We start from the raw sequence: 26,771 nt of genomic DNA on the forward strand, positions 1-26,771 counted from the left end.
TTTGCTGCACTTCTTCGAGGGAGTAAACAGGCAGATAGACAAGGGTGACCCGTTCGAAATTGTATATCTGGATTTTCAGAAGGCGTTCGACAAGGTTCCGCATGAACGACTACTTCGAAAAATTGCAAGCCATGGAATCGAGGGTGAAATACTCACATGGATTGAAAACTGGCTGGCAGAGAGGAAACAGAGAGTGGGGGTAAATGGACAATGCTCGGACTGGAAAAACGTCACGAGTGGAGTGCTGTAGGGTTCGGTGCTTGGAACCATGCTCTTCAACATATTTATAAACGACCTGGAAATTGATTAAATTTGCAGAGGATACGAAGTTATTCAGAGTAGTGAAGATGCAGGAGGATTGCGAAGACCTGCAACATGACATAAACATGCTCGAGAAATGGGCTGCGACTTGGCAAATGAGGTTTAACGTGGTAACAAAAATCTTATACATGAATACAGGATGTCCGGTGCAGTACTTGGAGAGACCTCCCAGGAAAGAGACTTGGGAGTACTGGTCGATAAGTCAATGAAGCCGTCCGTGGCAGCGGCAAAAAGGGCAAACAGAATGCTAGGAATGATTAAGAAGGGGATCACAAGCAGATCGGAGAAGGTTATCATGCCGCTGTACCGGGCCATGAGACGCCCTCATCTGGAATACTGCGTTCACCACTGGTCACCGTACATGAAGAAGTACACAGTACTACTCGAAAGGGTCCAGAGAAGAGCGACTAAAATGGTTAAGGGGCTGGAGGAGTTGCCATACAGTGAGAGATTAGAGAAACTGGGCCTCTCCTCCCTTGAAAAGAGGAGACTGAGAGTAGAGGTCTGCATGGGAACAGGGATCGCGGGAATACCCCCCTAACCCACGGGACTCCCACGGGGATGGAAGGCTTTGGAAGCAGGGTTCGTCCATATAATATAATGGACACGTTTATAAGTTAATTAACTGAACAGAAAACAAAAAAAGGGTTCCACCAAAGAGATTCCACAAGGAAAACAGTAGTGCAAACACAAAAGAAACTGTGGAATTGATGATCCTATCAGAAGTAATTGCGGCTTTTTATGGGGACGGGCGGGGATGGAGGTAGTTCCTTGCGGGGATGGGTGGGGACGGAGAGGATCCTGACGGGGACGGGTGGGGATGGAGAGGATCCTGGCGGGGATGGGTGGGATTTTTGTCCCCGCACAACTCTCTAACTGAGAGGGAACATGATCGAAACATTCAAGATAATGAAGGGAATAGACTTAGTAGATAAAGACAAGTTGTTCACCCTCTCCAAGGTAGAGAGAATGAGAGGGCACTCTCTGAAGTTAAAAGGGGATAGATTCCGTACAAATGTAAGGAAATTCTTCTTCACCCAGAGAACTGGAATGCTCCAGGGATTCAAGACAAAGTTAGACAAGTTCCTGCTGAACCAGAACGTACACAGGTAAGGCTAGTCTCAGTTAGGGCACTGGTTTTTGACCTAAGGGCCGCCGCATGAGCGAACTGCTGGGCATGATGGACCACCGGTCTTACCCAGAAGTGGCAATTCTTATGTTCTTAAGTAGTAGTAGGTCTATTTACTTTGTGCTATTGCCCAGATGTGGTTTGTGCTCTTTTTAAACAACTGAAAATTTAGTTTGACCTTGTGAATTGCTTACTTAGAACTGTACTGAATTGCATATTTGACTATTCAGCTGAAAACAAATAATGAAAACTATTATTTAGCCAAATACAAATAATGGGCATTGTACTTTAACATACTTGTGTCAAATAATAAGATAAGCAACGTGAAATCAGAGATCTAACATTTATGAGGGGTACTGAGATGTTCCCAGCCCCACCAACTATCTTCCTAAATTCTGAGCTGTTTTGACATTGTTTCAGATCATTGATTGAACCATATCCACGTCATTCTATTGGTTGGGCTGAGAACTTTTCAGAAACGCTTTGTATTTCAGTAAGATTTAGCACAGCAGAGTCCTGGATTATTCCTAATTGAATTTAAATCACTATTCAGCTGAATATGAATAATGTATTTGGGGCCAAATCAAATCAGATATGAATATTCAGTACAGCCCTACTTAATATGGCGGGAGGCTTCAAGCAGTGCTCCTGTGGGTGAAAAAGGTAGCTTTGGACACACACTGGGTTCAAACCCATGCTGCTCCTTGGGAAAGTCACTTAATCCCCCTATTGCCCCAGGTACATTAGACAGATTGTGAGCCCACCAGGAGAGACAAGAGAAAAATGCTCAAGTACTTGAATAGCAAACACAAACAAAGATAAAGGCCCAGTGTTCCACAAGCAAAATCATGGTCTGAAAACACAAGGAGGAACACAAGTCTCTGGATGTCCAGGAGAAATGATTTATTCAATAGAAATCAGTTTAAAACCAAAATAAAAGCAACCTCTGGATGAATAGGTACAAAATGTGTCACCGACAATACTTGCTCACAAAAGTGAGGCTTGGACCCTACTTGGCCAATGTTTTGGCTTGTGAACAGCCTTCCTCAGGGGTCCTCGAAAGACAAAGGGACATGAAGTCCAAAATTAAAATTCAAACAGGATAAAAACATAAAAATTAATTGAAAATTGTAGTGGAATAATAACATAAATAACTGATGGGAAAAATAGAAGAAAAGTGAAAATAAAAAATAGAAATAAGTGAGAAATAGGATGCTCTGTGATGGTGTTGGGTATTACGCTATCAAGAATGGTGAGGAGGAAAAAACTATGTGTGGTGATGTGGCTGTGAGAACAGATTGTGCCCATCTTGATGGTTAGTGTGCCAAATGTGCTGTGGTAGATTGACACAACTGTGCGGTACCTAATGCCTCAGATAAACCTGTACGAAGTTGCATTAGGCTTTTTTTTTTTTAAATCACCAGCCATGGCGCCATTAGATCCAACGTGATAAAAAAGCCTAACGCAGCTTCGTAAATGTGGGTGGGGCAGATAAATGTTAGTTCGATTTTACTTTTATAGATATAACCCCAAAATTCCTTCTCTCCTATACAATGGTTCACTACAAGGTCTATCCTATTTTAAATGGAGTAATTTTCTTATTTTGATGCTTTTATGTTTTGTTAAAGCTTTGTGATCTGTTAAAACTTGGCAGTATAACTGATCATGATGTCCTCACTGCAACAGGATGGCACTAAGAGTAAAACAACTTCAGGAGCTGGAGCAATACGGTGCCTGGAAGAATGTGATAAAACTCCCTCTCTCCGATGGGTTTCTCATCAACTTAATGTGGTCAAAAGAAAGGGAAAGACCTGCATTTACCCTGCAGTGCTGCTACTACTTATTTATATAGCACTGAAAGGTGTAAGCAGAGCTATACATTTTGACATTTATAGATGGTCTCTGCTCAGAAGAGCTTACAATCTACCTTGGACAGAGACAGACAGACATGACATATAGGGTTGGGGATGCAGAACCCAAGGCAAGAGGAGTTAGGAGCTGAAAGCACTCTCGAAGAGGTGGGCTTTTAACTGGGCCTTGAAGACTGCCAGAGATGGAGCCCGCCGTAGGGATTTGGGCAGCTTGTTCCAAGCATATGGTGCAGCAAGGCAAAAGGGATGGAGTTGGCAGTTGAAGAGAAGGGCACAGGTATGAGGGACCTACCAACTGAGTCAAGTATGGTTACCTATTCTATACTTGAGTGTCTACCTGTATTTGAAAAAGGCCAGGTGTTCTCTTGGGCCTGGATTCTGTAAAGTGCGTCCCGATTGTAGGCAGCTGTAGGCTGGCTGGCCCAGGCCTTAGGTTTATCAGGGGTGGGCTGGAAAGGGACGGACCCGCTTCATTTCGATGAGGCAGGCCTGCCAGATGGACGGTAGAAAGACCCGTCCGTCCGTCCAACATTGAAAGGGTCTGGAGAGGGTGTGATAGCAGGGGGGTCTGGGGGGGTGTTAGCAGGGGGGGTATCCTCCAGCAGGAGAGGTTGGGCACCCTCCAGCCGGCGATCATGAGGGGGTGGGGGATCTTTTTCTGGCAGGAGGGATTGGGGACCCTTCTGCCGGCGATCAGGGGGTTGGGCAGCCTTACAGCGCACCCTCCTGCCGGCAACTGTCGAGGGGGGACAGGCAGCCGCTGCCACTATACCTATCGCGGCAGGGAGATCCCTTGCCGCAATAAGTGTAGCAGCCGCGTCTACACTAATCCGGTTCTGTAACTGGCGTCTGTAACATGGACGTCGGTTACAGAATCGGGTTTATTTTAGGCGGGTGCAGGCCCAATTCTGTATAGGACGCCCCTCCCGGGTATCCTATACAGAATCCAGGTCTTAGTGCTGAGTATCTGTGTAGGCTTGGCCACCGTGAGAACGGGCTTCTGGGCTTGATGGACTACTGGTCTGACCCAGTGAGGCTATTCTTATGTTCCAATAGGTGTATTGATGTTCTACTGCCTACAGTAATGTTTATGAGGCTGTCTTTCCTATTAAGACCCTTGTTGTGTGACCCTAAAAGGTTAGTATTGTTATGGTATGGTTGAATTGCTTTATAGGTCCTGAGTGATTTTGTAGTTGTTTTGTATTACGGGCAGTTCCCAGGTTAAGAACGAGTTACGTTTTTAAAGCTGTTCGTAAGTCAGATTTATATGTAACTCAAAACTTGTAGATTTTAAGATTCTTGCTGCTTACTTCTGCTCCCAGTTAACAAAATGGCCAACTATTCCTACCAGTGTTCCCTCTAAGGTACAACATGCACAACCACACTCTGTTCTTAATGTGGCCATGCATCATTTCTGAATCTGCTACAGGAGAAGTGTAAGAGTCTATGCCACTGGAAATACTGCTTAGTGAAATCAAATGAAGCCGCAACCGCGTTCTTAAGTATGAGTTGTACTTAAGTCAGGCATCTGTAATTCAGAAACTGCTTGTACTTCATAATATGACTGGTACTGGACTGTGGATTTGGATAAAGCTCATGTGAGTTACATTCAGATACAATAGATATTTTCCTGTCTCTGGGGGAGCTTACACTCTGCTTGTAGTTGAAGGGGAAGATTAAGTGACTTGTCCATGATCTCAAGGCGTGGCAGTGGGATTTGAACCCTGGATTCCCTGGATTTCAAACTAATTCTGATAAAACATATGCCAAGCATGTTTGGTATTTCAACTATGAACTAGGCCGGCAGATCTGAAGCCTGGTGGCCATTTGGCAACATGCCAAAAAAACAAAAAAGCAAATCATTTTATAGTTGCCATTAACCACAAGATTTCTGTTACGGAGTTGCATGGTGAACAGGAAGATGCTGGACTAGGGAGTTAGGTCCGTCTGGGAGCCAAGTGTTAAAGCACTTGTATATATTTCCAGAGTATGTTGTATTAATTTGATACCTTATTTTGATTTTTTGGCATATAATTTCTGAGTATATTCACTGTTCACATTAGTATCAGTAACTGGGAAGATAGCTGATAACGCTGCATCAGAGCCACATAGTTCCTTGCCGTGTTCAAAAGTATTCCACTGTCCTTTAACTGATGACATAGATATTGTCCCTCACTTCAAGGATTTTAGCTTACTCCATTCTGTGCCATATACCACCTTAGCAACACCTATACTCTGCCCTAGCCCCATCCACTTTAGCCTCCCCAAACAGCTGAGTCACCAACCACCTCTATGATTTGTAGAATTAAAGAGGAACAGATCTAGGAGCGCTCATCTTCCTTATGAAAATTTTAGTTGGTTCTTATTAATATGTGATTCAAGCTGAAATACAAGTAATGACAGGGCCAACTTCTGGAGTGTGTGACTGCATATAGGGCCTAGCAGGAGGTGGCTCTCCATTCCACATCATGTGGGCAGAGAGGGGATTTTGGTGGGGAAAGAAATGATTCCAGACAGAGGGTATAGAGAGAGGGGTGGGGGGGGGGGGACGGGACACACTGGGTGGTGGGAAAGAGAGAAAGGGGGATCATGATTGAGAATACACTAAGTTCTCAACCTTCCTTCCAAAGTAAACAACTAAATAAATAAAACTGGCCTAGGTAGTAATAAAATACAAAATGTGAGTGGTGTCAGAAATTCAGTCAATGAAAATACAAAGAAAGAGTGAAAGCAAAGAAAGGGGGAGTTTTAAAATGAAGCACTGGATTCAACAAACTCTATAAAGATTTCGTAGAGAAGGATTGAAGAATTACATGGACATTTATCAGTTTTCTATACTGTTTTTTCAAACACACAAGTTAAATAAAAGAGGACATACATTTTCCCATGGAGGCCAATGGAGAGAGATTCCTGATGCCTTTTATATGGAATAGGGAGGAGGCTAGAGGAAAGACGTCAGGAATCTCCTTTCATCAGTCTCCATAGTAACAAGTGAAAATGAATCAGCCTGGAAAATACCTTTCTGCAGCAGCCACCTCTGCTTCTACAAAAAGGATCCCAGCTGGAAACAGAAGAAGCAGCCAGGCAAACCTGCCGCGACCAATCTGTGCCTAGAAATAGCTCCAGCACAAGACCAGCTGCAAAGGGTTATCAGTGGCAGAAACTCCTGAAACCTTGAATTGAGCTATTTAAAGTCTCAACCATGAATCCCACTAAAATATCCCAATCCCCAGATCTCTCTGATCCAGAGCCCGATGATATGGAGAACAGAATAGGGCCGGGACTGAAGATTGCTAGAGCCTTAGGCTCAAGACACCAGGGGGTAACTTTAGAAAGGATTTTTTTTGCATAAAAAGGCTTTTATGTGCAGAGACAAGAAGACACACACTTCTACGTGACCTGCATGTAAGCATGTTCAAGGGCACAGCACGAATGGAGTCATGATTTACTCATGGAAGTTATAAAATACGCATTGCATGTGCATGCACGGCTTCAATCCAGGCATGATTTCTGTTGCTTTGGCATTAATATTGTAACCCTTCCCCTTTTGAGTGAAAATTCTCACTGTCTTCACTTTCTGTAGTTGGCCTAATTCAGGTGTCTAAGTGAGAAATTTCCTCAAGCAGAGAAGCGAGTAACAAAAAATACTTTACCCCCTAAATCAAATTTACCGGGTAAAAGATAACACTTTTAGAAACAAATACTGGTTAAATAGTATTTGTAAATTTATTTGCACAAACTTGAATTAAACATCAATATACAGAAACAGTTTGTTGAATTTTTGACATGTACTGTATCATTAAACCATCCAGAAAAAACCCAAAAATTACCAATAATAACAAATAATCCAAACAGAAAAGATTGGTACTATCCTATCTAAGCACCAAAGACTGAATCTTCAATGGCATGAACCACCAACAGGTCCTGAAATAAGGCCACAGATAATGATGCAAACTACAATGCACTAGTCAGTACGGGCTTGATTTTCCCTCGTGATGACCAATAGCCCCAGGCAGGTATTTATTAAGTGATACACACTTAGACCAAAGTCTAAATAAATCCTGCCCCGTACATCATCGTGCCTTTATGAATTATATATTAGTGAACTGGTGAAAAAATCAAGTGCTTGAGCAAAACCAAAGGAGAGACAGAAGGAGCCAAAATAAGAAACAGGGAAGATGAATCAACCCTCCAAAAAACACCCCACAAACTAACTAAATAAAAAGAAAAGAAAAAAAATCAAAAAGTCTGTCAATCAAAAAACGCTAAAACAAATGAATAAATAGAATGAGATCACAAAATAGTCCACATTACAGTCACGTTCCAAATACCAGTAGTGAAAAGCAATCAGTGGAACTTTATATAGAATATCCTTCCTTAGCGAAGATGAATGTGAAAGGGTGTCCAAAATAACAAAAGCAAATTGTGAAAAACAATATCAAAAATGTAAAGGCAGAAAACCGTCCGTGAACAAAACCTTAATACTAAAAGAGTCACTGTAACTTCCAGCTGAATCGACCACTTGTGGAATGATTCAGTGATGGTAAAATAAAACATGGGGTAGAACCAATCCATCTCACAGAACCAGTAAAAATTAAGGTACTTAGCTTAAACAGCTGGAGTACCTGTATCATTAAAGCCATATAGCTTCTCCTTCAGAATCAAGAGAAACTGGAACCAAGGGCTCCTTTTACGAACGCGCACGACTTTTCATCACGCGCTAGCCAAAAAACTACCGCCTGCTCAAGAGGTTAGTGCAGCCGGTGGTTTAGCGCGCGCTATTACGCGTGTTAAACCGCTAATTGCGCCTTCGTAAAAGGAGCCCCAAATTTTAACTATGCTGAAAACTCACTTTTAAATCTCACCAAAAAAAACTCCTTTTGCCAGTCACAAACACTAAAACCCACCTCTCTTATCAACAGCAAACCCTCCAACTGCTCTCCTTTGCGGTTTTCGAATACTTCCCAAGAGAGAGCTGTGCTGTCCAGAATTCTAAAGGTGACACGTACAGCGCAGAATTCTTAAAGCTACAGAGATACATTTTTTTTTTCTGGTTACAATATTCTATAAAATAGGCTTACAATGTGTGCCCTGCTAAAATAAAATTACCCTCCACATGTTATTACAAGAGATGGCATGTTTAGTGAGAAACACACTCTCAGCTTGCACCTTCATCCTTACCTCTTGGTTTTCTGTTGTCTGGGGTTCAATGATGTACATGTAATATCCGTCAGAAAAGACGCCGCTATGGAGAAGGAGAGCCTATCTGTCACAGTTGCTGTGCAATGGTTGATTTGATCATATGCTATCACATTCATTAGCTATCTCTTCCAGCCACATGCCTGCCATGTATTGTGCATGTCTACCACTCATCTCCAATTCCCCCCCTAGCAAATGTTCAGGAAGTCAATCAAAACCTACCTTTTTGATAAATTCCTCTAACTTCTCCCCCCCTCTTCCTTGCCTCCTCCTCGGACCTTGACTTACCTCAGACTCTCGACTCCTCCAATCCTGTCAGCCACCAAATGGCTTAACAAAATGGATCACCCTATCCAACTAATCACCCCTTCTTCGTTACCTCCCTTACTAAATGTCTCTGCTCTGCTTTATCGAACTCCGCAGTATATATCACTGCCGTATGTAACACTACTGTATGAACTCCGCTATATATATGCAACTTACAGCAAATGTAACTTCTCTGCAATTGTAACCGACCTGAAAAATAACTTCACCGTAAATGTAGTGTCGTCGAAAATGTAAATGTAGCTATGCCCCCCCCCAAAAAAAAATGTGTAACTTCGCTGTAATGTACAGTCTCTTCATCTGTTAACCACATAGAACTTCCATGGTAATGCGGTATACAAAAATAAAGTTATTATTATATCAGCTTGCCAAAGATATGCCTGCATGTGTGAAGCTATCCGTGCTGTCATGCTCAGACTCACCACTCCGATATTAAAGACTCCAGCAGTACTCACTATAATCCAAGGCAGCTGGAAAGAGCCACAACAGAACCAGCATTTCCTCTAATTTTGCCCTGATAATAACAGTGTTCCTCGGCCACACCCTGAAGAAGAAAGGCAGAAAGTTTAGAAATCAGAAAAGCATCACATTCTCAGCAGTCACGACAACACAGTGGTCAATCGGAGGCATGGAAGGGCTACGATTGCACCTAAGATACACAAATTTTTCCTTGTATGTCCCAGAGATCTCAACTTCAAGTGATCATGGAGTTTCGTCTCTCCTGCTTTTTCAGCTCTTCATCTTTAATCTTTTGGGGATTTACTGACCCAATTTTGTCACCTCAGAATGCAGTAAAAGGACACAGATGGAACAATGAGGCAGAATCAAATTCACAGAGAAGTATCTTTATTGAAAATTAAATAAACACTTAATTATTTTCATTTATTTTTAATTAATTTTATATGTTTATGTATAAAGAAGCCCAACGTAGACATTTGCAGAAACATGGGCCGATACATGTCTTACAAAGAAGTTGCTTCCCTGTGAAGGTGACTCTGCTTCATTGCTACAACTGTGGCCTTTTACACTTTCATTGTATTGTGGAAAATCTGGACCCCTAAACCTGCTCAGTTCCACCTATCCCTGTCCAGTAATGTCCTAATCCCGCCCCCCAGTCCTGCCTCCCCCCCCCCCACTGCCTGCTCTTGTTGGTCAGGGAGGAAATCCGCGCACGAGGAGGCTTTTCAAAACCTGGACAAAGTGCCGGGTTTTGAAAAGCCATCCGGAGCCCCGGAATCCGGACATCTGGTAACCCTAGTGAAGGCGCTGTTCCAGTGTACAGCATTCATCCGTTTTATAAAGTATGTGTGTGTGCATACCTTCAGAGCAGGTGTAAATGCAGATATTGAGATTTGCAGGCTATTGAGACTCATTCTGGTTTCCCCCACAAACACACCCACATAAACTTACCATATACCCACACTTATGAAATACAAGGATGCTGCTACAAGTACACAAACACAAATATATACAATCAGTGCTGTAAATTTACCCATAAACACGTGAACAGATTTATTTCATACAAGTAAACATATAAAGGCATGCATATATCGCACATGCATACAAATAGCTATATACTTGGGATGCCCCGCCACATAATTTCACAAAGATTTGCAACAGAGTGGACACCCCAGAGGGAATACAAAACATGAGATCTGCGAATGGTCTACAGTTCTGGCAGATAAAATTTAATGCCAAGAAGTGCAGAGTGATGCATTTGGGGAGTAAAATTCCAAATGAGCTGTATGTGTTAGGGGGTGAGAAGCCAATATGCAAGGACTGGGAGAGGGTCCTTGGCGTGATAGTGTCTGAGGACCTCAAGGCTGTGAAACAATGTAACAAAGGGGTGGCTGTAGATAGAACGATGCTGGACTGCATACTAAAAGGAATTACCAGCAGAAAAAGTGAGGTGTTAATGCCCCTGCTTTGCTGTACAAGTCCTTGGTGAAGCCCTGCTTGGAATATTATGTTCAGTTCCGGAGGCCATATCTTGCTAAGAATGTAAGAAGGCTCAAAGGGGTCAATTCACTAAGAAAACTGATCATGTACCGATCGGTTTGCAACCCGATTTTACTCCGGCCCGATTCACTTACCTCTCTGCCAAACATCCTCTGATCCACACATGCAAATGAGGGGAACGGCATGCGAAGTAGGCAGGGACGTGATTCACTAACCAAAACCCTGCAACACCGACTGGGCTGGATGATCACAAACAAGTGACTGCTGAGGATCAGTCGCTGAGGTCCTTTCCGACTGCCCTGTCTTCTGCCGCCCTGCTCTCTGCCCTGCTTCTCTGCTCTCAGTCCCGATCTCCTGCCTGCCCCGAATCTCCGTTCTTCTGCCTGCCTGCCCCAAATCTCTCCTGTGCCCTGCTCTCGCCCCAAATCTGAACTCTAGCCAGGACTGAATGCAATGCAAACCCCCTCCAGTGCTGGAATAGCTGTTCTTCTCCTGCCTGCCCTGAATCTTTCTTACCGCCCCACTCTCACCCCGAATCTCTCCTGCCCTTCCCTGCACTACAAGCCTGTGGTTTTAACCCACGGATTTAAAGCGGGTTAAAAGCACGGCCTTCCAAAAAATTAAAAAAAAGAAAAAAAAAACAAATTATCTGCCGGGCCCGGAGGTCCAGCGCATGTGCAGGCCATCTACAGATGGTCTGCGCATGCGCTGGGATCACTATAGAGCAGGCAGTTGAGGACCTGAGAGCGATTCGTGAATCAGCCCCCCGGACATGGATCGGATCAGATTCCTCACGGATCGGGTCCGACCTGTGCACTTAGTGAATCTAGCCCAAAGTGGTCCAGAGGAAGATGATGAAAATGATATCAGGATTGCACAGAGAGCCATAAAAGAGTCTTGAGTACCTGAAGTGGCGTAGTGGTTACAGCAGCTGCCTCAGCACCCTGAGGTTGCAAGTTCAATTCCCACCGCAGCTCCTTGAAACTCTGGGCAAGTCACATAACACTTCACTGCCCTAGGTACAAAATAAGTACCTGTCTAAAATATGTAAATTGCTTTGATTGTGTAAACCACACAGAAAAAGCAATATAGCAGCCCCATCTCCCTTCCCCCTAGAGGAAAGAAGGGAAAGAGGAGATATGATACAGATGTTTAAATAGTTGAATGGTATTAATCTACCAACAATTCTTTTCCAGATGCTGCGGGGTGGTAGACTCGGGAGTAATATCAGGAAATGCTTTTTCATAGAGACTGTAGTGGATGCCTGGAATGCCCTCCCCGTAGTACTGGTGGAAGCAAAAACAGTGACGGAGTTAAAAAATGCAAGGGATGGATACAAAGGATCCCTAAATATAAAGAAGATAATATCAACACAAAACTCAACAGATCAACAACTATAACTTTGTTTATGATGAAAAAGGAGTGGTGATTGGATGGCTGCCCCAGTAGTACATCAGAACATAAGAAGTTGCCCCCGCTGAGTCAGACCAGAGGTCCATCCTGCTCAGCGGTCCGCTCCCGCGGCGGCCCATCAGGCCTAGTGCCTGAACAGTGGTCCCTGATTAATTTTGTAATTTACCTCTAATCCCATCCCTATAATCTACCTCTACTCTTATCTGTACCCCTCAATCCCTTTGTCTTCCAAGTACCTATCCAAAGCTTCTTTGAAGCCCTGTAGCGTGCTCCTGTTTATCACATCCTCTGGTAGCGCGTTCCATGTATCCACCACCCTCTGTGTGAAAGAAGGGGAAGAAGGGCTGATGCCGGACAGACTCTTTGTCCCATATATGGCAAGACAGATTAGAACAGGATGGAGTTTGCTTTTGACGGTGATTCCAGCAGGGAGCAGTACAGCTGATGCCAGTATAGGGGTAGGGAACTCCGGTCCTCGAGAGCCGTAGTCCAGTCGGGATTTCAGGATTTCCCCAATGAATATGCATTGAAAGCAGAGCATGCAAATAGATCTCATGCATATTCATTGGGGAAATCCTGAAAACCCGACTGGACTACGGCTCTCGAGGACCGGAGTTCCCTACCCCTGTATTACAGGATGGATCAGGAGCAGGTATGCGTATTTTATAGCACATTCATATCATCTGAGTACAGATCATGTCTATTTCAGGGGAAGGGGAAGACATCTTACGAGACTGGAACTTAGAAAGTAAAATGGATAATTACTGGACTGTGGGTCCAACTTTGCCTTGATAATGAATGTGACAGATGGGCAGACTGGAAGGACCATGCAGGTCCTTTATCTACTGTTATTTACTATGTTACTATATACTATACATACAGGGATGTAGCTACCATTGAACTAGCCTGGCAAAATGCCCAGGGTTGGACAATGGGAGGGGCTGCCTGCATCCAGTACCCCCACCCCAAAATTAGTTATTTACCTACCCGCCAGGTCCTGCACAGCTACAGCATCACAGACAACACTAAAGGCTCTCTCTCTCTCTGGCCAGTGGGACCTATCCTTTGCTGTGTCCCGCTGGCTGATACATCCTGTGGGTGGGACTTAGCAGGGGAAAGGTCCTGCCAGCCAGCATCTCTGATCCCTATAACAAGACTGAAAATCTCCATCTCTCCTATTTGTTTGAACTCCACTGTGATTCAACCTACAATTACAATTAAACTACTCAGTGTGACTTTAGATAATAAATTATCTTATCACCAACAAATCAGTACAGTTGTACAAAAGTGTTTCTATAGATTTTGCATGATTTGCTATCTCTCTAATCTTTTACAAACATCTTCCATAAATATCCTTATACATTCTCTAGTCATCTCTCAGCTAGACCATTGCAATGCCAAGGAATCAAGGAATAAGCCAAAAAGAGCTCAGAAGATTACAAATTATTCAGAATACAGCTGCTAAACTTATTCAAAGCCAAAAAATGTAAGCATGTAACCCTCCCTCTAATTGCAGCTCACTGGTTACCTCTCTCAAATAGACTGACTTACAAACTATTACTTCTAACTTTCAAATTTAGAATGATACAATCCCCAGGATTTATTGACAGATTAATCACCCCTTATACTCCTACTAGATCATTACGTTCAAGCAATCAAAATCTGTTAGCTGTCCCATCATCACTTCATATAGTACATGACAAGACAAGGAAATCAATCTTCTCCGTGGAACACAATGCCCCTGAGCCTTCATGAAGAATCTTCTCTTAACAAATTTAAATCCAATTTAAAAACTTTCTTATTTAAAGATGCATTTGATCTTTAACGACATTTACATACCCTCTCCACCTTATTAAATTTTTCCCTTTAAGATTTTAACACCCTCCCTATTATTGTGTTTTCCATTCAATGTATTACTTTCCGTTCGATTATTGCATTTCTCCCCCTTCCCTTTTATTTCATAAGTTTGTTTTGGTTACTGTCTATATTTCTATCGTGTACCCCTATTTACATTAACTTTTTTAATCATGTACACCGCTTAGATATTGATAAGCAGTGTATCAAATTGCAAATAAACTTGGAAACTTGGAGGAGGAGATGTTGGACCTTGAGGGGGGCCCATCTCTCTCCTCTCACCCATGGCCACAGAGTCCCAGCTACACCACTGTATACATATACTGTACTCACATAAACATTTTTTAAACACATTTTAGATGGTCCTTATTGACAGTGTCTTGAAAATAGTTTAGCTTTTCTACAAAGTGTCACTGAACTGATAATCTCTTAATATAGGTTTTTTTTGTAGCATTAGTGTATATTTCTGAACATCTTTAGAGTGACAGACAGGTCAAGAAAAACTGGCAGGTTGAACGGGACAGTTTAGGAAGTTAGTTCCAGGGATGCTGAAAGAAGCATCTTTACCACACCTAAGAATAGGTGATACAGCTAAGAAATTAAGCAAAACTAAACAGAGTGGGACTTAGCAGCGGATGTGGCCTTTGATGATATTTCTAGCTTGTTATAACATGTGTAACAATAGTGAATGTGGAAATACTAGTAAAGTGACGATTTGGAAAGTGAGGAAGGGAATGTGTGTGAGACAGACAAAGGAAAAGTAAATGATGCAGACAGGCTGATGAGAGTGTGTACACCTGATAATGAACAAATGAGATGGAGACTGGCATGTGTGCATACACACACATCTTCACTAATAGCTCTATAGAAAAGAGTCTCCAGGCTCACAGAGGCAATGCATGCATGCTATTCTCTTCATCTTTACTGCAGTCCTTTTAGCATTAAAATCTGCTTCACTCAGATAACTAGCTTTATATTCAGAGACACAATTAAATATGAATGACAGGCAGTGAATGAGAAATGGGAAAGAGATGGGGGGGAGAGAGAAACGTAGAAGAGAAAGAAGCAGCAGGAAGGAATGACTGAGGGTGAGGAAAAGAAAGGGATTAAGAATGAACCTGGGAGGACGGGCAGCATAACCGCACAAGGGACAGAGATAAAAAGGTGAGATTTTTGTGCTGAGAAACCAAAGACCACTAACTCCATGTTAGCATAGAAGCTGAACCAATTTCATCCCTTACCATCCTTCTCAGGGGCTCAGACAAACAGAGCCTGAGCGCAGCAGACTGAAAAACATCTGAGCTCTGCTCACACACTGGGGGGACTGAACAAAGACAGTGTGTGTAGATAGCTTCTGCTTGCCTAAAGGAACTTGCCCACTCAGGATCAGGGCCAGCGCTTCCATTACCCAAATTAGGTTCTACATAAGTACATAAACATTGCTTTACTGGGACAGACCAAAGGTTCATTAAGCCCAGTATCCTGTTTCCAGCAGTGGCCAATTCAATTCACAAGTACCTAGCAGCATCTTAACCCTTTCAGGACCATAAGGATCGTAGGCCAATTTTTGTGGTTTTGACGACATTTTTATGGTAAAAAGGGCTTGCAGATGCCAAAAAATTGATTTTTTTTTGTGAAATATCATTATTTTTATTTAAAAAAAATCACACTTCTGGCTTATGGACAGTGTGGCAAGTGAATCTTCTTGTCAATCTGGCAACGACGCTAATGAATGAATGTCGGAACCAGTTTGTTTACATAAAGGCAGTATCCTATGGAATCCGTACATATCAAATTTAGAACTGTAGACTATCCCAATCAAAATTTATAGGATTTTAAAGTTATGGGACAAATATGTCCCTTGGTCCTGAAAGGGTTAAGAGAATAAAGTAGATTTCATTCTGCTCATCCCAGGAATAAGCAATGGATTTTCCCAAAGACCACCTTAATAATTGTTTAGGGACTTTTCTTCTAGGAACTTGTCCAAACCTTTTCTAAATCCTGCTATGTTAACCAATTTTACCACATTCTCTGGCAACAAATTTACTTAACTGTAAGTTGAATGAAGTAATATTTTCTATATATACCCCCTAGTATTTTTGGAATTAGTAAAGAAATGATTCACGTCCACTCAACTCATTATTTTATAGACCTTGGTTTATCTCCCCTCAGTCATCTCTTTTCCAAGCTGAAGAGCCCCAACCTCTCTAGCCTTTCCTCCTAGAGGAGTCATGCCATCCCCTTTATCATTTTTGTCACCCTGCTTGCAGTAACCAGAACTGCTTTCAACAGTGGCCAATCCAGGTCAAAGATACCTGGTAGAAACCGAAATAATAGCAACATTGCATGCTAATGATCCCAGGGCAAGAACTGGCTTCCTCCATGTCTTCTACAAACCTTTTTTTAACTAGATACATTAACCACTGTTACCACATCCTCCGGCAATGAGTTGCAGAGTTTAAATATTCGAGTGAAAAACATTATTTGTTTTAGAGGTATTTTCATGTAACTTTGTTGAGTTTCCTCTAGTCTTTGTCATTTTTGAAAGAGTAAAAAATTGATTCACTGTTACTCATACACCACTCAGGATTTTGTAGACATCAATCATATCTCTCCTCAGCCATCTCTTTTCTAAGATGAAGAGCCCTAACTTCTTTAGCCTTTCCTCATACAAGAGGAGATTCATCTCCTTTTATCATTTCGGTTGCTCTTCTTTGTACCTTTTCTAATTCCACTATATCTTTTTTGAGATATGGTGACCAGAACTGAATGCAATACTCAAGGTAAGGTCGCATTATGGAACGATACAGAGGCATTATAATATTCTTGGTCTTATTTACCATCTCTTCCCTAATAATTCCTAGCATTTGTTTTGCTTTTTTGGCTGCCGCCATACATTGAGTAGAAGATTTCAGCGTATAGTCTACGACACCTAGATCTTTCTCTTGGGTGCTGACAGGTAGACCCCAGCATCTGGTAACTATGAACTGGATTATTCTTTCCAATGTGCATCACTTTGCATTTGTCTACATTAAATTTCATCTGCCATTTGGATTTCCAGAATTCCAAATTTCCAAAAGTCTTCCTGCAAGTTTTCATAGCGTGCATCTATCAACAACTTTGAATAGTTTCAGTGTCATCTACAAATTTAATCATCTCACTTGTGGTTTCAATTTCCAGATCATTTATAAATATGTTAAATAGCACCAATTCCAGTACAGATCCCTGCGGCACTCCACTATTCACCCTCTTCCCTTGAGAAAACTGGCTATTTAACCCTACACTCTGTTTTCAGTCCAATAACCAATTCCTAATCCACCACAGAACATTGCCTCCTATCCCAAGATTCTTTAATCTTCTCAGGAATCTCTCAAGTGGAACTTTGTTGAAAGCTTTCTGAAAATCTAGATACATTCCATCAACTGGATCACTTTTATCCACATGTTTATTCACATCTTCGAAGAAATTAAGCAAGTTAGTGAGGGATTTCCTTTAAATGAACCCATTAAACCAAGTCTACGTGATCCGTAATTTTATTCTTAATAATAGTTTCCACTATCTTGCTCAGAACTGAAGTCAGACTTACAAGTCTGTAATTACTCAGATTACCTCTGGAACCCTGTTTAAAAATTGTCATTACATTAGCCACCCTGCAATCTTCAGGTACTAAGGACAAGTTTAATGACATGTTACATACATATTACTAACAGCAGATCAGCAAGTCCATTGCCCCAGGTATAAAATATGTGCCCGTATGCACAGGCAGCACCTTTTCAAAATTACTGGAGGAGCTAAAGCTAATGGAAATGATTTCTCTCTAAGATGTATTTGAAAAAACAAAGATGCATTGTTTTGTGGAGCTAGGGTTTTGATTTTTCCTGATGTGCCTAAATCTACACACCTCAGGCGAAAAGCCTTTTTGGCATTGAAACCTAGAGTTGTGGTTTTGGGAGCTACTTTCTTCTTGAAATCTCCATGCAAATGCTTGATAAATTTTCAGAATTAAGGATTACCGTATATACTTGAATATAAATCGATTCAAATATAAGAACAGGTACCCTTTTTCCTCCCAAAAAGGAGGATAAAAGGTTGACTCGAATATAAGATTGGGGGGGGGTTAATATTCATGTGCCCTGCCAGGATCTGTGCCCTGCCCCCTCCCTCCCTTACTCCTCTGCTAGGCTCTGCACCCAGCCCCCCTCCCTCCCTGGCTCTCCACCCTGTCCTCCCTCCCTCCCTGCCAGGCTCTACATCCAGCTCCTCTCTCTCTGCCCTATACCCTGTTTCCCCTCTTTCCCGATGTCCTGCAGGCCTTCACCAGGCCTGCCATATAACATGGTGGGCCGGAACAGGAGGGAGCCCTCCTGTCTCCTGTCCTGGCCAACTCTGCCAATTTTTTTTACCTCCCTCCCACTTCCACCCGCATACCTTTTTGAATGGTTGGTGGTCCAGTGGTGTACTGGGCATAAGCAATCTTTCCTCACTCCTGCCCAGTGCTGAGCCTCTCGGTGAATGGCTGCCACGAGTTCTCGAGGGACTCAACATGGGGCAGGAGCACGGACAGCTCGCTCCTGCCCGGTACACTGCTAGACCACCAGGGATTCAAAAAGGTACACAGGGGAAGATGGGAGGGAAGTAAAAAAAATTGGCAGAGTTTGCTGGGACAGGAGGGATCTCTCCTGTCTCAACCACCCCCACCAGGCCATACAGCAGGCCCAGTGGAGGCCTGCAACATATCCAGGAGGAGGGGCGGGGGCAATGACCAGAATATAAGCCAAGACCCTCATTTTGGGGTCATTTCTTTGGCCCAAAAATCTGTTTATATTCGAGTAAAATAAACTCAAAACCGCGGCGATTAAGAAGGCAAAAAACGGGTTCAATTGGCGCAGAATTGAAGTAAAACTTCTCAGCTCCGCGGAAAGAAAAGAACTGAGGAGACACGCCCGGACCATCGGGCGGGAAGGCACTGGCGCATGTGCGGTGCGGGCATCTCGAAACTTCTGAAGTTTCTGCAAGCAAGTATGCTTGTGAGACGTCCGTATCGGGGCTCTGTCGGATGACATCACCCACTAGTGAGAATACCTGCCTGCTTGTCCTGGGATAAACAGTGGTACCTTGGATTACGAGCATAATCCATTCCAGGAGCATGCTCGTAATCCAAAATGCTCGTTTATCAAAGCGAGTTTCCCCATAGGAAATAATGGAAACTCGCTTTGATACGTTCCCACCCCCCGAGGCCAGCGGCGCTGCTCTATCCCCCCACGAGAACCGGCATTGCTTCCTCCGATCCTGCAATCTGGCACCCTCTCCCCCATGATGCCCCCCCCCCCCGCGATTTGCCCCCCACCCCACCGCGATTGGGCACCCCCCCACCACTTCTTACTGTCATCTGGGCCTGGACACCGGCACCAGCATGTCCTGTGCGTTGGTGCCGGTGCCCAAAGATTGGCCTCTTCTTGCTGGGCCTTGAGCATCTGCGCATGCTCAAGGCCTGCAAGTTCGAGATCTCCGAGAATCTCAGAGAGAGCGTGAACTCGCAGGCCTTGAGCATGCGCAGATGCTCAAGGCCCAGCAAGAAGAGGAGGCCGATCTTCGGGCACCGGCACCAACGCACAGGACAAGCCAGTGCCGGTGCCCAGGCCTAGATGACAGTAAGAAGCGGCGGGGGGGGTGCCGAATCGTGGGGGTGGGTGGGAGGGTGCCGTGTCGCGGGGGGGCTCCGCTCATAAATCGAAGCACGCTTGGTTTCCGAGGTGCCAATTTTGCAAATATTTTGCTCGTCTTGCAAACACTCGCAAAACGGTGCTCTCGTAAACCGAAATACCACTGTATATAGTATATGTTTTGGGATCCACTGCAATTAGAAAAATTTCTTAAAGTTTATGAGAAATAAGGTATTTTTTTCTAATTTTATTTTATTTTATGTGGGGAGATAAATATATTTAATACCTAGAAAGCTAGGGAAGATATCATATTTATTTTCCTACTAAAATTTCTTTGATTTAAATAAGCATTTTCCTCTCATTAATGAGGGCTTGATGGAATTTATGTTTTGTTTCATGTAAAGGTTACATATTTCTTATTATATACCTTGTAATGATACAATGTATTGTTTATTGTTTATTTTTTTAATTTGATGAATCGCCTATCCATAATTTACTAAGCGATTTACAATAAGATATATAAACATTTTAAAAAACATACAAATAATATTATATAAAAGGTAAAAAAAACAGACTCATAAACAGACGAAACAAGAACACAAAATGATAAAAGGGGAAAAGTTACATAATAAGTATTTTGAAAAGAAGAAAAGGGAACATTCAAGGAAAAAACATAAGGAGGGATGACTTAGCTACACTTTTTAAAAAGTATTTGTTTTAGAGACCAAAAGCATCTTTAAAAAGGAAAGTTTTTAATTTATTTTTAAAGAGACTGAGTTACTTTTCATCTCTTATATATTGTGGTAGAGAGTTCCAAGTTTGGGGGGCCACAATTGAAAACATATCATGACGTCTGGTACCTACCACTTTTAAAGAAGGGACTACCAGTAATCCTTGTGCTAAAGATCGAAGAGTGCGTGATAGATTGTACGGGATAAGCATCCGATTTATAAATGATGGTTCACTTGTGGATAGAGTTTTAAATACCAGCAACAAAATTTTATACTTGATGCGGTGAGTAATGGGGAGCCAGTGCGACTCAAACAGTTCTAATTTAAAAAAAGAAATAGCTTCTCTCTGGACACAGTCAAGGACTTTGTTCAATATTGGGAGTACTCAAGCACCCCACAGCACCCACCGAGATGGCTCCTATACATGAATGCACAGAAAGGCAGTACATGAAGTCCCATCCCCTTATGATAATATTCTACAAAGGAATCTGGGTGCCCAGATGCAGTTACTGAATTTGCAGACAGGCAAAAGAAGAACTCCTTGCCTTAGGGTATAAACAGTCTAACAAAAGGCAAGGGAGACGTCTTTAATCCAAACTGTGGTCCCAACAAGGATCCTGGTTTTGGTGTATTGAAGATACCTTCCTCAGGGGACACTTGTATGAGTCACTTAAAAAACGCCGAGGTAAAAGCTTTCTGTCTGCTCCAGAGTACTTGGTTGCACCAAACACACTGCATCTAGACACTTCTCCCTTAGTGGTTAGAGAAGTGGGTTGTAAACCAGAGTAACCAGGATTCAAATCCTGAGTCTCCATCTCCGAGTGACACTTGGGAGGTTGAGCAAATCGCTTCACTCTCCATTGCTCTAGGTACAAGTAGATTTTAAGGCAACTGGGGCAAGGAAATAACACTAAAACTGCAGGTTAATGTGTGTGTTCTACAGCTGGACATTGGAGGAGAGAGGGAGGCTGATCATGGATCACTAGAGAGAGGTGTTTGTTTCTGCAAGGGGTGCCTGAAAGAGAGAAGGCATTTTTTCAGAGCATCAACTCTAGATCATTGAGGAGAAGAGGTATTTTCAGCCAGCAAATGTGGGATAATTTTTAACCACAATTAGTCAGCTCGATTATGCCTGAAAATTATCCTAAAGATAGAGGGATAAAAATAGCTTCCTCTCTTGGCTGCTCCGTGACTCTTATAAAATGTACCTCAATAGGGATACTTTGGAAGAACAGCATGAGCGGGGAGGTATGACAGAGACATTCAAATACCACTGAAAATAGGTTTCTTTCAACTGAGGAAGCTCTGGAATGAGGGGGGCATAGAACAAAGGTTAAAGGGAACAAATTCAAAAGAATCTAAGGAGCTATTTCTTTATGGAAAGGGCAGGTCTCCCAGTAAAGGTGCAAGAGACCAGGACTTAAGAAAATCCACTGCTTATTCCTGGATACGCAGCGTAAAGTCCATTTTACTCATTCTCTGGACTTGGCCATTGTTGGAAAGAGGAGACTGGGCTTGATAAACCTTTGATCTGTTCCAGTAAGGCGATGCTTAGGTTCTTATCCACCAAATTCTATAAATGGTTTGCTCAAAGTTAAGCAAGTAGTTACAGAATAGGGCCAGTTGCACACGTAACATAATATATCGGTGGTAAATTGGTAATACCAATAATTGGCACGGTCAGTAATTGGTGCTAATTTGCCATTGCGTGTGTAACAGGTTTACACCCCTATTCTGCAACCTTAACTTCTCTAATGCACATTTGCAAAGGAGGCATTAATCTGGGAGGGGGAAGGGCATGTCAAGGGCATTTGAACTATTCTTCTGCACACTGTATGGAATAGTTTGCATTTTCAACACAGATGTCACATTTAGGCATCACCATTTACGCTGGTCACAGACATGGCATGTAGCGGTAGATTTATGCCAGTATTCTGTAACAGATTTGGCTCAATTCTGTTACAGAATACTAGCTTAGCCACCAGATTTTTGGCGTCTAGCTTTTAGTGACCTATATGGAATTTACCCCTATGTGTAATCAAGAAAGTGTAGGAAAGCACAGGGAATCTCTAAGGAAGAGGCAGGAATGGTAGAGTTTACGAGGGGGGTGCTGAAAAGTTCTCAGCCCAACCAACAAGAGAATGATGGTTCAATCAATGATCTGAAACAATGTCAAAACCTAGAATTTCGTTTCTGCAAATTGGCACTTAATGAAATAAGATAACACTCTTTTCAGCTACAGTGGCAAAGTAACGCTCAGAATTTAGGAAGTTGGTTGGTTGGGCTGAGAACTTTTCAGCACCCTCCCATAATAATTGGTATGGATGGGCCAACTGGATGGGCCATATGGTCTTTATTTGCCCTCATTTTCTATGTTTCTATGTCATTATTGGCAGGTAAAAACCTTTTGGCCTATCCAGTTTAGCTAACTGATTTTTCCCTCCAGTTCCCTGGTCTTCTAGCATCTCTGTCTAATTCTCTCTCTCCCATCAATATTGTCATTATTTTAGCTGCTAATACCTCTGCCAGAAACCGTTCTAGGATCCCACCACCCCCTCACACCTAGAGAAGGCCAACTGATCACTGACTGCCACCACCAAAATTATTTTCATATCTTCGACTCCAGGCCATGTTTACAAATCTGGGTATGTGTGACCATCCAGAACTTAACCGGATAAGTACTGATATTACTGATAAGCCAGCCAAAGATAGGTCTGCTATTTATGTGGTACTATTTGGCAGGTTAACGTAACCAATTAAAGGACTGAATATCAGTATTTATCCAGTTAAGTGCTGACCTCACCTTACTCTACCCTGGGACCGCCCACTAGGGTGGTCCTAAAAAATTAATTAACATATTTTGATTGTCCACAAGGCTAATTTTATTCCTTTATATAAAAATGAAAAATACACAAAATTTTACTTAAAACAAAGTTTAGGGGTTGCCCCACTTTGCTATTTTTTTAAACTATCGCTAAGCTTAACAGCATATTGTAATTCTTGTGCACTTGACAAATAATCAACAGTCTACGACATAAGAGGCGCCTTTAATACAGAAGGAAACTTCTTTCGGTGGCTGACCACTAGCCAAAGAACAAATTGCTTCTGGTTTTCATCTTTTGTCAAAGTATTGTATTTTTCAATGAGGCTTACCCTCGTTCTGCTGCATCATTAATACTCAGTTTGGATGCCTGATTCCAAAGTTCCTTGAAAACTGGATCGTCAGTCCACTCTGTGGGATGTTTCTTCAGGAATATTTTTTGCTTTTGTTGATCCTCCTTCAATCAAGAGATCAAAAAATGACTGTGTTCTTCTCTGTGTTACAAGACTTTCAAAAGGTCACAGGTTCCATTTCATTTGTACACATGAGACGTCGTGGAATTTCTGGCCACGTAAGTTGCAAGTTTTGCACCATTCGTAGCTTTGTTTCTGGTGCGATTCTGTCATCAAAAAAGGCAAGTGCTGCTAGCTGCTTGGACAGAAACCATAGATGTCTGGAACTAGCTTGTTTGCAACAGTTTTATTCAGATATGTGTTGAGAGTAGACAGCAGTTCAATGTCATTGTATGGAGCCCTAATTTCTATTGCCTCGATCCCATTCTGCCATTGCTCACTCACATGCCAACTTATAGCTTTCCGGTAAAGGTTTTCCTTCATCACAGTGATGAAAATTGACCAATTGAAGAATATTCAAGTCCATGTGGCAGCCTTGCAGTTGACAGCTGACAGACTGACTTCCCAAAGAGCCAGTTTTCAGGTGCAGATCGCAAACTAGACACCATACAAATTACTTATGCACAATCACCTACATAAACAACACACAAGCAAACAGTGCATGCTGGAATAACCTTTAAATATTGTCTAATCAAGCTGAAATTTAACACATGGATAAAACATACCAAGTGGACAAAAATAAGCCTTGTGGAGACTTGACAAGGTTGATTTTTTGGCATACTACTGCCTGCACAATGGCCAATTTAGACTGGTGGTTAGAGGGCCTAACCAGGTAAGAGCCACGCAATGTTCTCCCAGGGCCCACTCAGTACAGTTAATCTGGCAAAAGGCTCTCTTACCCAGTTAACTGGTTATTGACCCCTGAATGTCTCTGTCATATTTTCTCTTTCCTTTGTTTCTTCAAGCGACTAAATTTTGAGCTCCTTAACTCTGACATGTAGGACTTGTGTTACAGATATCCCTCTTCTCATCTACCTTGGACTACTTTACCAGTGAAATGTACCATTTCTTAACATCAGATTTGTACATCCCTCAGCACTCAAGTACTACATATTCTTCCACTTACCGATATATGCGTGACATTCCCATCTCTTTCATAATGTCTCTCCATATAACGTGATGATAGCAAGTGACTGCAAGAAGTTAAAAAAAAATAACATTTTATTTGAACAGAAGAAATAAAATAGTTTATAGTCAGATCTTCAATCACATGGGATCTGAAATTATATTAGAAATGAATATATCAGTGTACATGCAGCCAGGTTTGGGGTGAATGGTTGACTGATATGCACTGCAGTTTCTAGTGAAAAGTAAGAGGAAAGGAAGTATGACAATCTAGATACAGGACTAGCCCAGCCCCATACATCCCGAGATGAAGATCAAGTTTCAAGTCTGAGCAGTGTAGAGTTAAAACGATAATGGGGGGGGGAATTATTAAAAATTCAATAATAATAAAATAGAAAAAAAAAAAAAAAAGCTATCAAATGGGGACATCAAGGGAAAAATAATAAAAGAAAAAAGGATGAACTCCAATATCTTGATAAGAAAGAAAGTGAAGGAAAATTACATGAGGAAAGAGGACATAGGGTTAATATAAATGATACCTCAATCAGATGATAACATTTCTCTTAATTAAGTAAAATATATACACCGATGGTTCTAGCCCTAGTTATCTGGAATGTTCCAGGGATGCAAAATCAAATCCTACTACAGACATTCACCACCATCTCCCTCTGCCTTGATTTGTCATCAATTATACAGTAATACTGTTTTGAGTACTGGAACCATTATAAGGACTTCACCCTCTTCCCCAGATCTTTAGCTCATTGGGATCAGCCTTATACAGCTAGTTTATTTGATATACCGCATTTCTTAACAATTGTAATCAAATCGATAATAATAATAACTATTCTTTTATACCGCCATAACCAAAAGTTCTAGGCGATTTACACTAAAAAGAGCTGGATAGTCAGCGAAATACAATAATACAGTAAAAAATACAAATATTTGTAAAATAGAATTTCAATAATAAAACTCATTAAGTAATATACTTAAAGAACAAAGTGGTCTTAATTTCCGAAAACTGCAATATGATAACATAGCTTGCTGAATACATTTACCTAACCAAGATTGTTGCCTACCAGCTTGAAATCAAGGCAGTTAAACTAAACTAAACCTTAGGTTTATATACCGCACCATCTCCAGGGTTGTGGAGCTCGGCACAGTTTACAGGAATTGTAAAGAGAAAGGAACTACAAGGAGAGGGTTAGAAGAGGATCAGAGGAAAGAAGGAAGTTAGCGGGCTAGGATGTCAAAGAGGAGGGAAGTGTTAAATTTTTGAGAATAACCAGGTTTTCAGATGTTTACGGAAGGGTTGGAGAGCACTCAGGTTGCGAAGGGGGGAGGTAAGGTTGTTCCAGAGCTCGGTGAGTCTGAAGTGGAGGGAGGTTCCTAGTGTTCCTGGGAGGGAAATGCCTTTTAGTGAGGGGAAGGATAGCTTCAGTTTTTGGGTGGGTCTGGTGGTATTAGGATTTGATGAGTTCCAAGAAAGCGGAATTAATAGGGGGAGGATGCCATGGATGATCTTGAAAGTTAGGCAAATGCATTTGAAATGGACTCTGGGAATTATCGGAAGCCAGTGAAGCTTGAGAAGGAGCGGTGAGACATGATCATATTTACTTTTTGCAAAGATTAGCTTGGCTGCGGCATTTTGAATCCGTTGGAGTCTGTGAAGGTTTTTCTTTGTTATGCTTATGAAGATAGAATTGCAATAGTCCAGTCTGGATAGAATGATGGATTGGACAAGAATGGCAAAATGATTTTGGTGGAAACAAGATCTTACTTTCCTCAGCATGTGGAGGCTGAAATAACATATTTTTTACCAGGGAGTTGAGGTGGTCATTGAAGGACAGTGTAGAATCTATAATGACACCCAGGACCTTGCTGGAGAATTCGAGCTGCAGTGTGGAGCCAGAGGACAGTGGGATTGAGGTGGGTAGCTGAGCTAAGTTTGGGCCGAGCCAAATAAGTTTTGTCTTGGATTCATTCAGTTTCAGTTAAAAACAATGGGTAC

General features: G+C 42.1%; 1 protein-coding gene across 3 annotated transcripts in view; it reads right to left on the minus strand.

The window, feature by feature from the left end:
• The window catches only part of ADAM11 (ADAM metallopeptidase domain 11), a 103,088-nt gene that overhangs the window by 47,568 nt on the left and 28,749 nt on the right, over nt 1–26,771 (minus strand). For all 3 annotated transcript variants that reach the window (XM_033917931.1, XM_033917929.1, XM_033917930.1), the window contains exons 4-6: nt 24,765–24,831; nt 9,300–9,388; nt 8,503–8,566 (exon numbers count right to left, since the gene is read on the minus strand). In XM_033917931.1, coding sequence (XP_033773822.1) covers nt 8,503–8,566; nt 9,300–9,388; nt 24,765–24,831 — 220 coding nt within the window. The remainder of the gene's footprint in view (nt 1–8,502; nt 8,567–9,299; nt 9,389–24,764; nt 24,832–26,771) is intronic.

The sequence above is a fragment of the Geotrypetes seraphini genome, chromosome 13 (genome assembly GCF_902459505.1).
Source record: "Geotrypetes seraphini chromosome 13, aGeoSer1.1, whole genome shotgun sequence".
NCBI classification, from domain to species: Eukaryota; Metazoa; Chordata; class Amphibia; order Gymnophiona; family Dermophiidae; genus Geotrypetes; species Geotrypetes seraphini.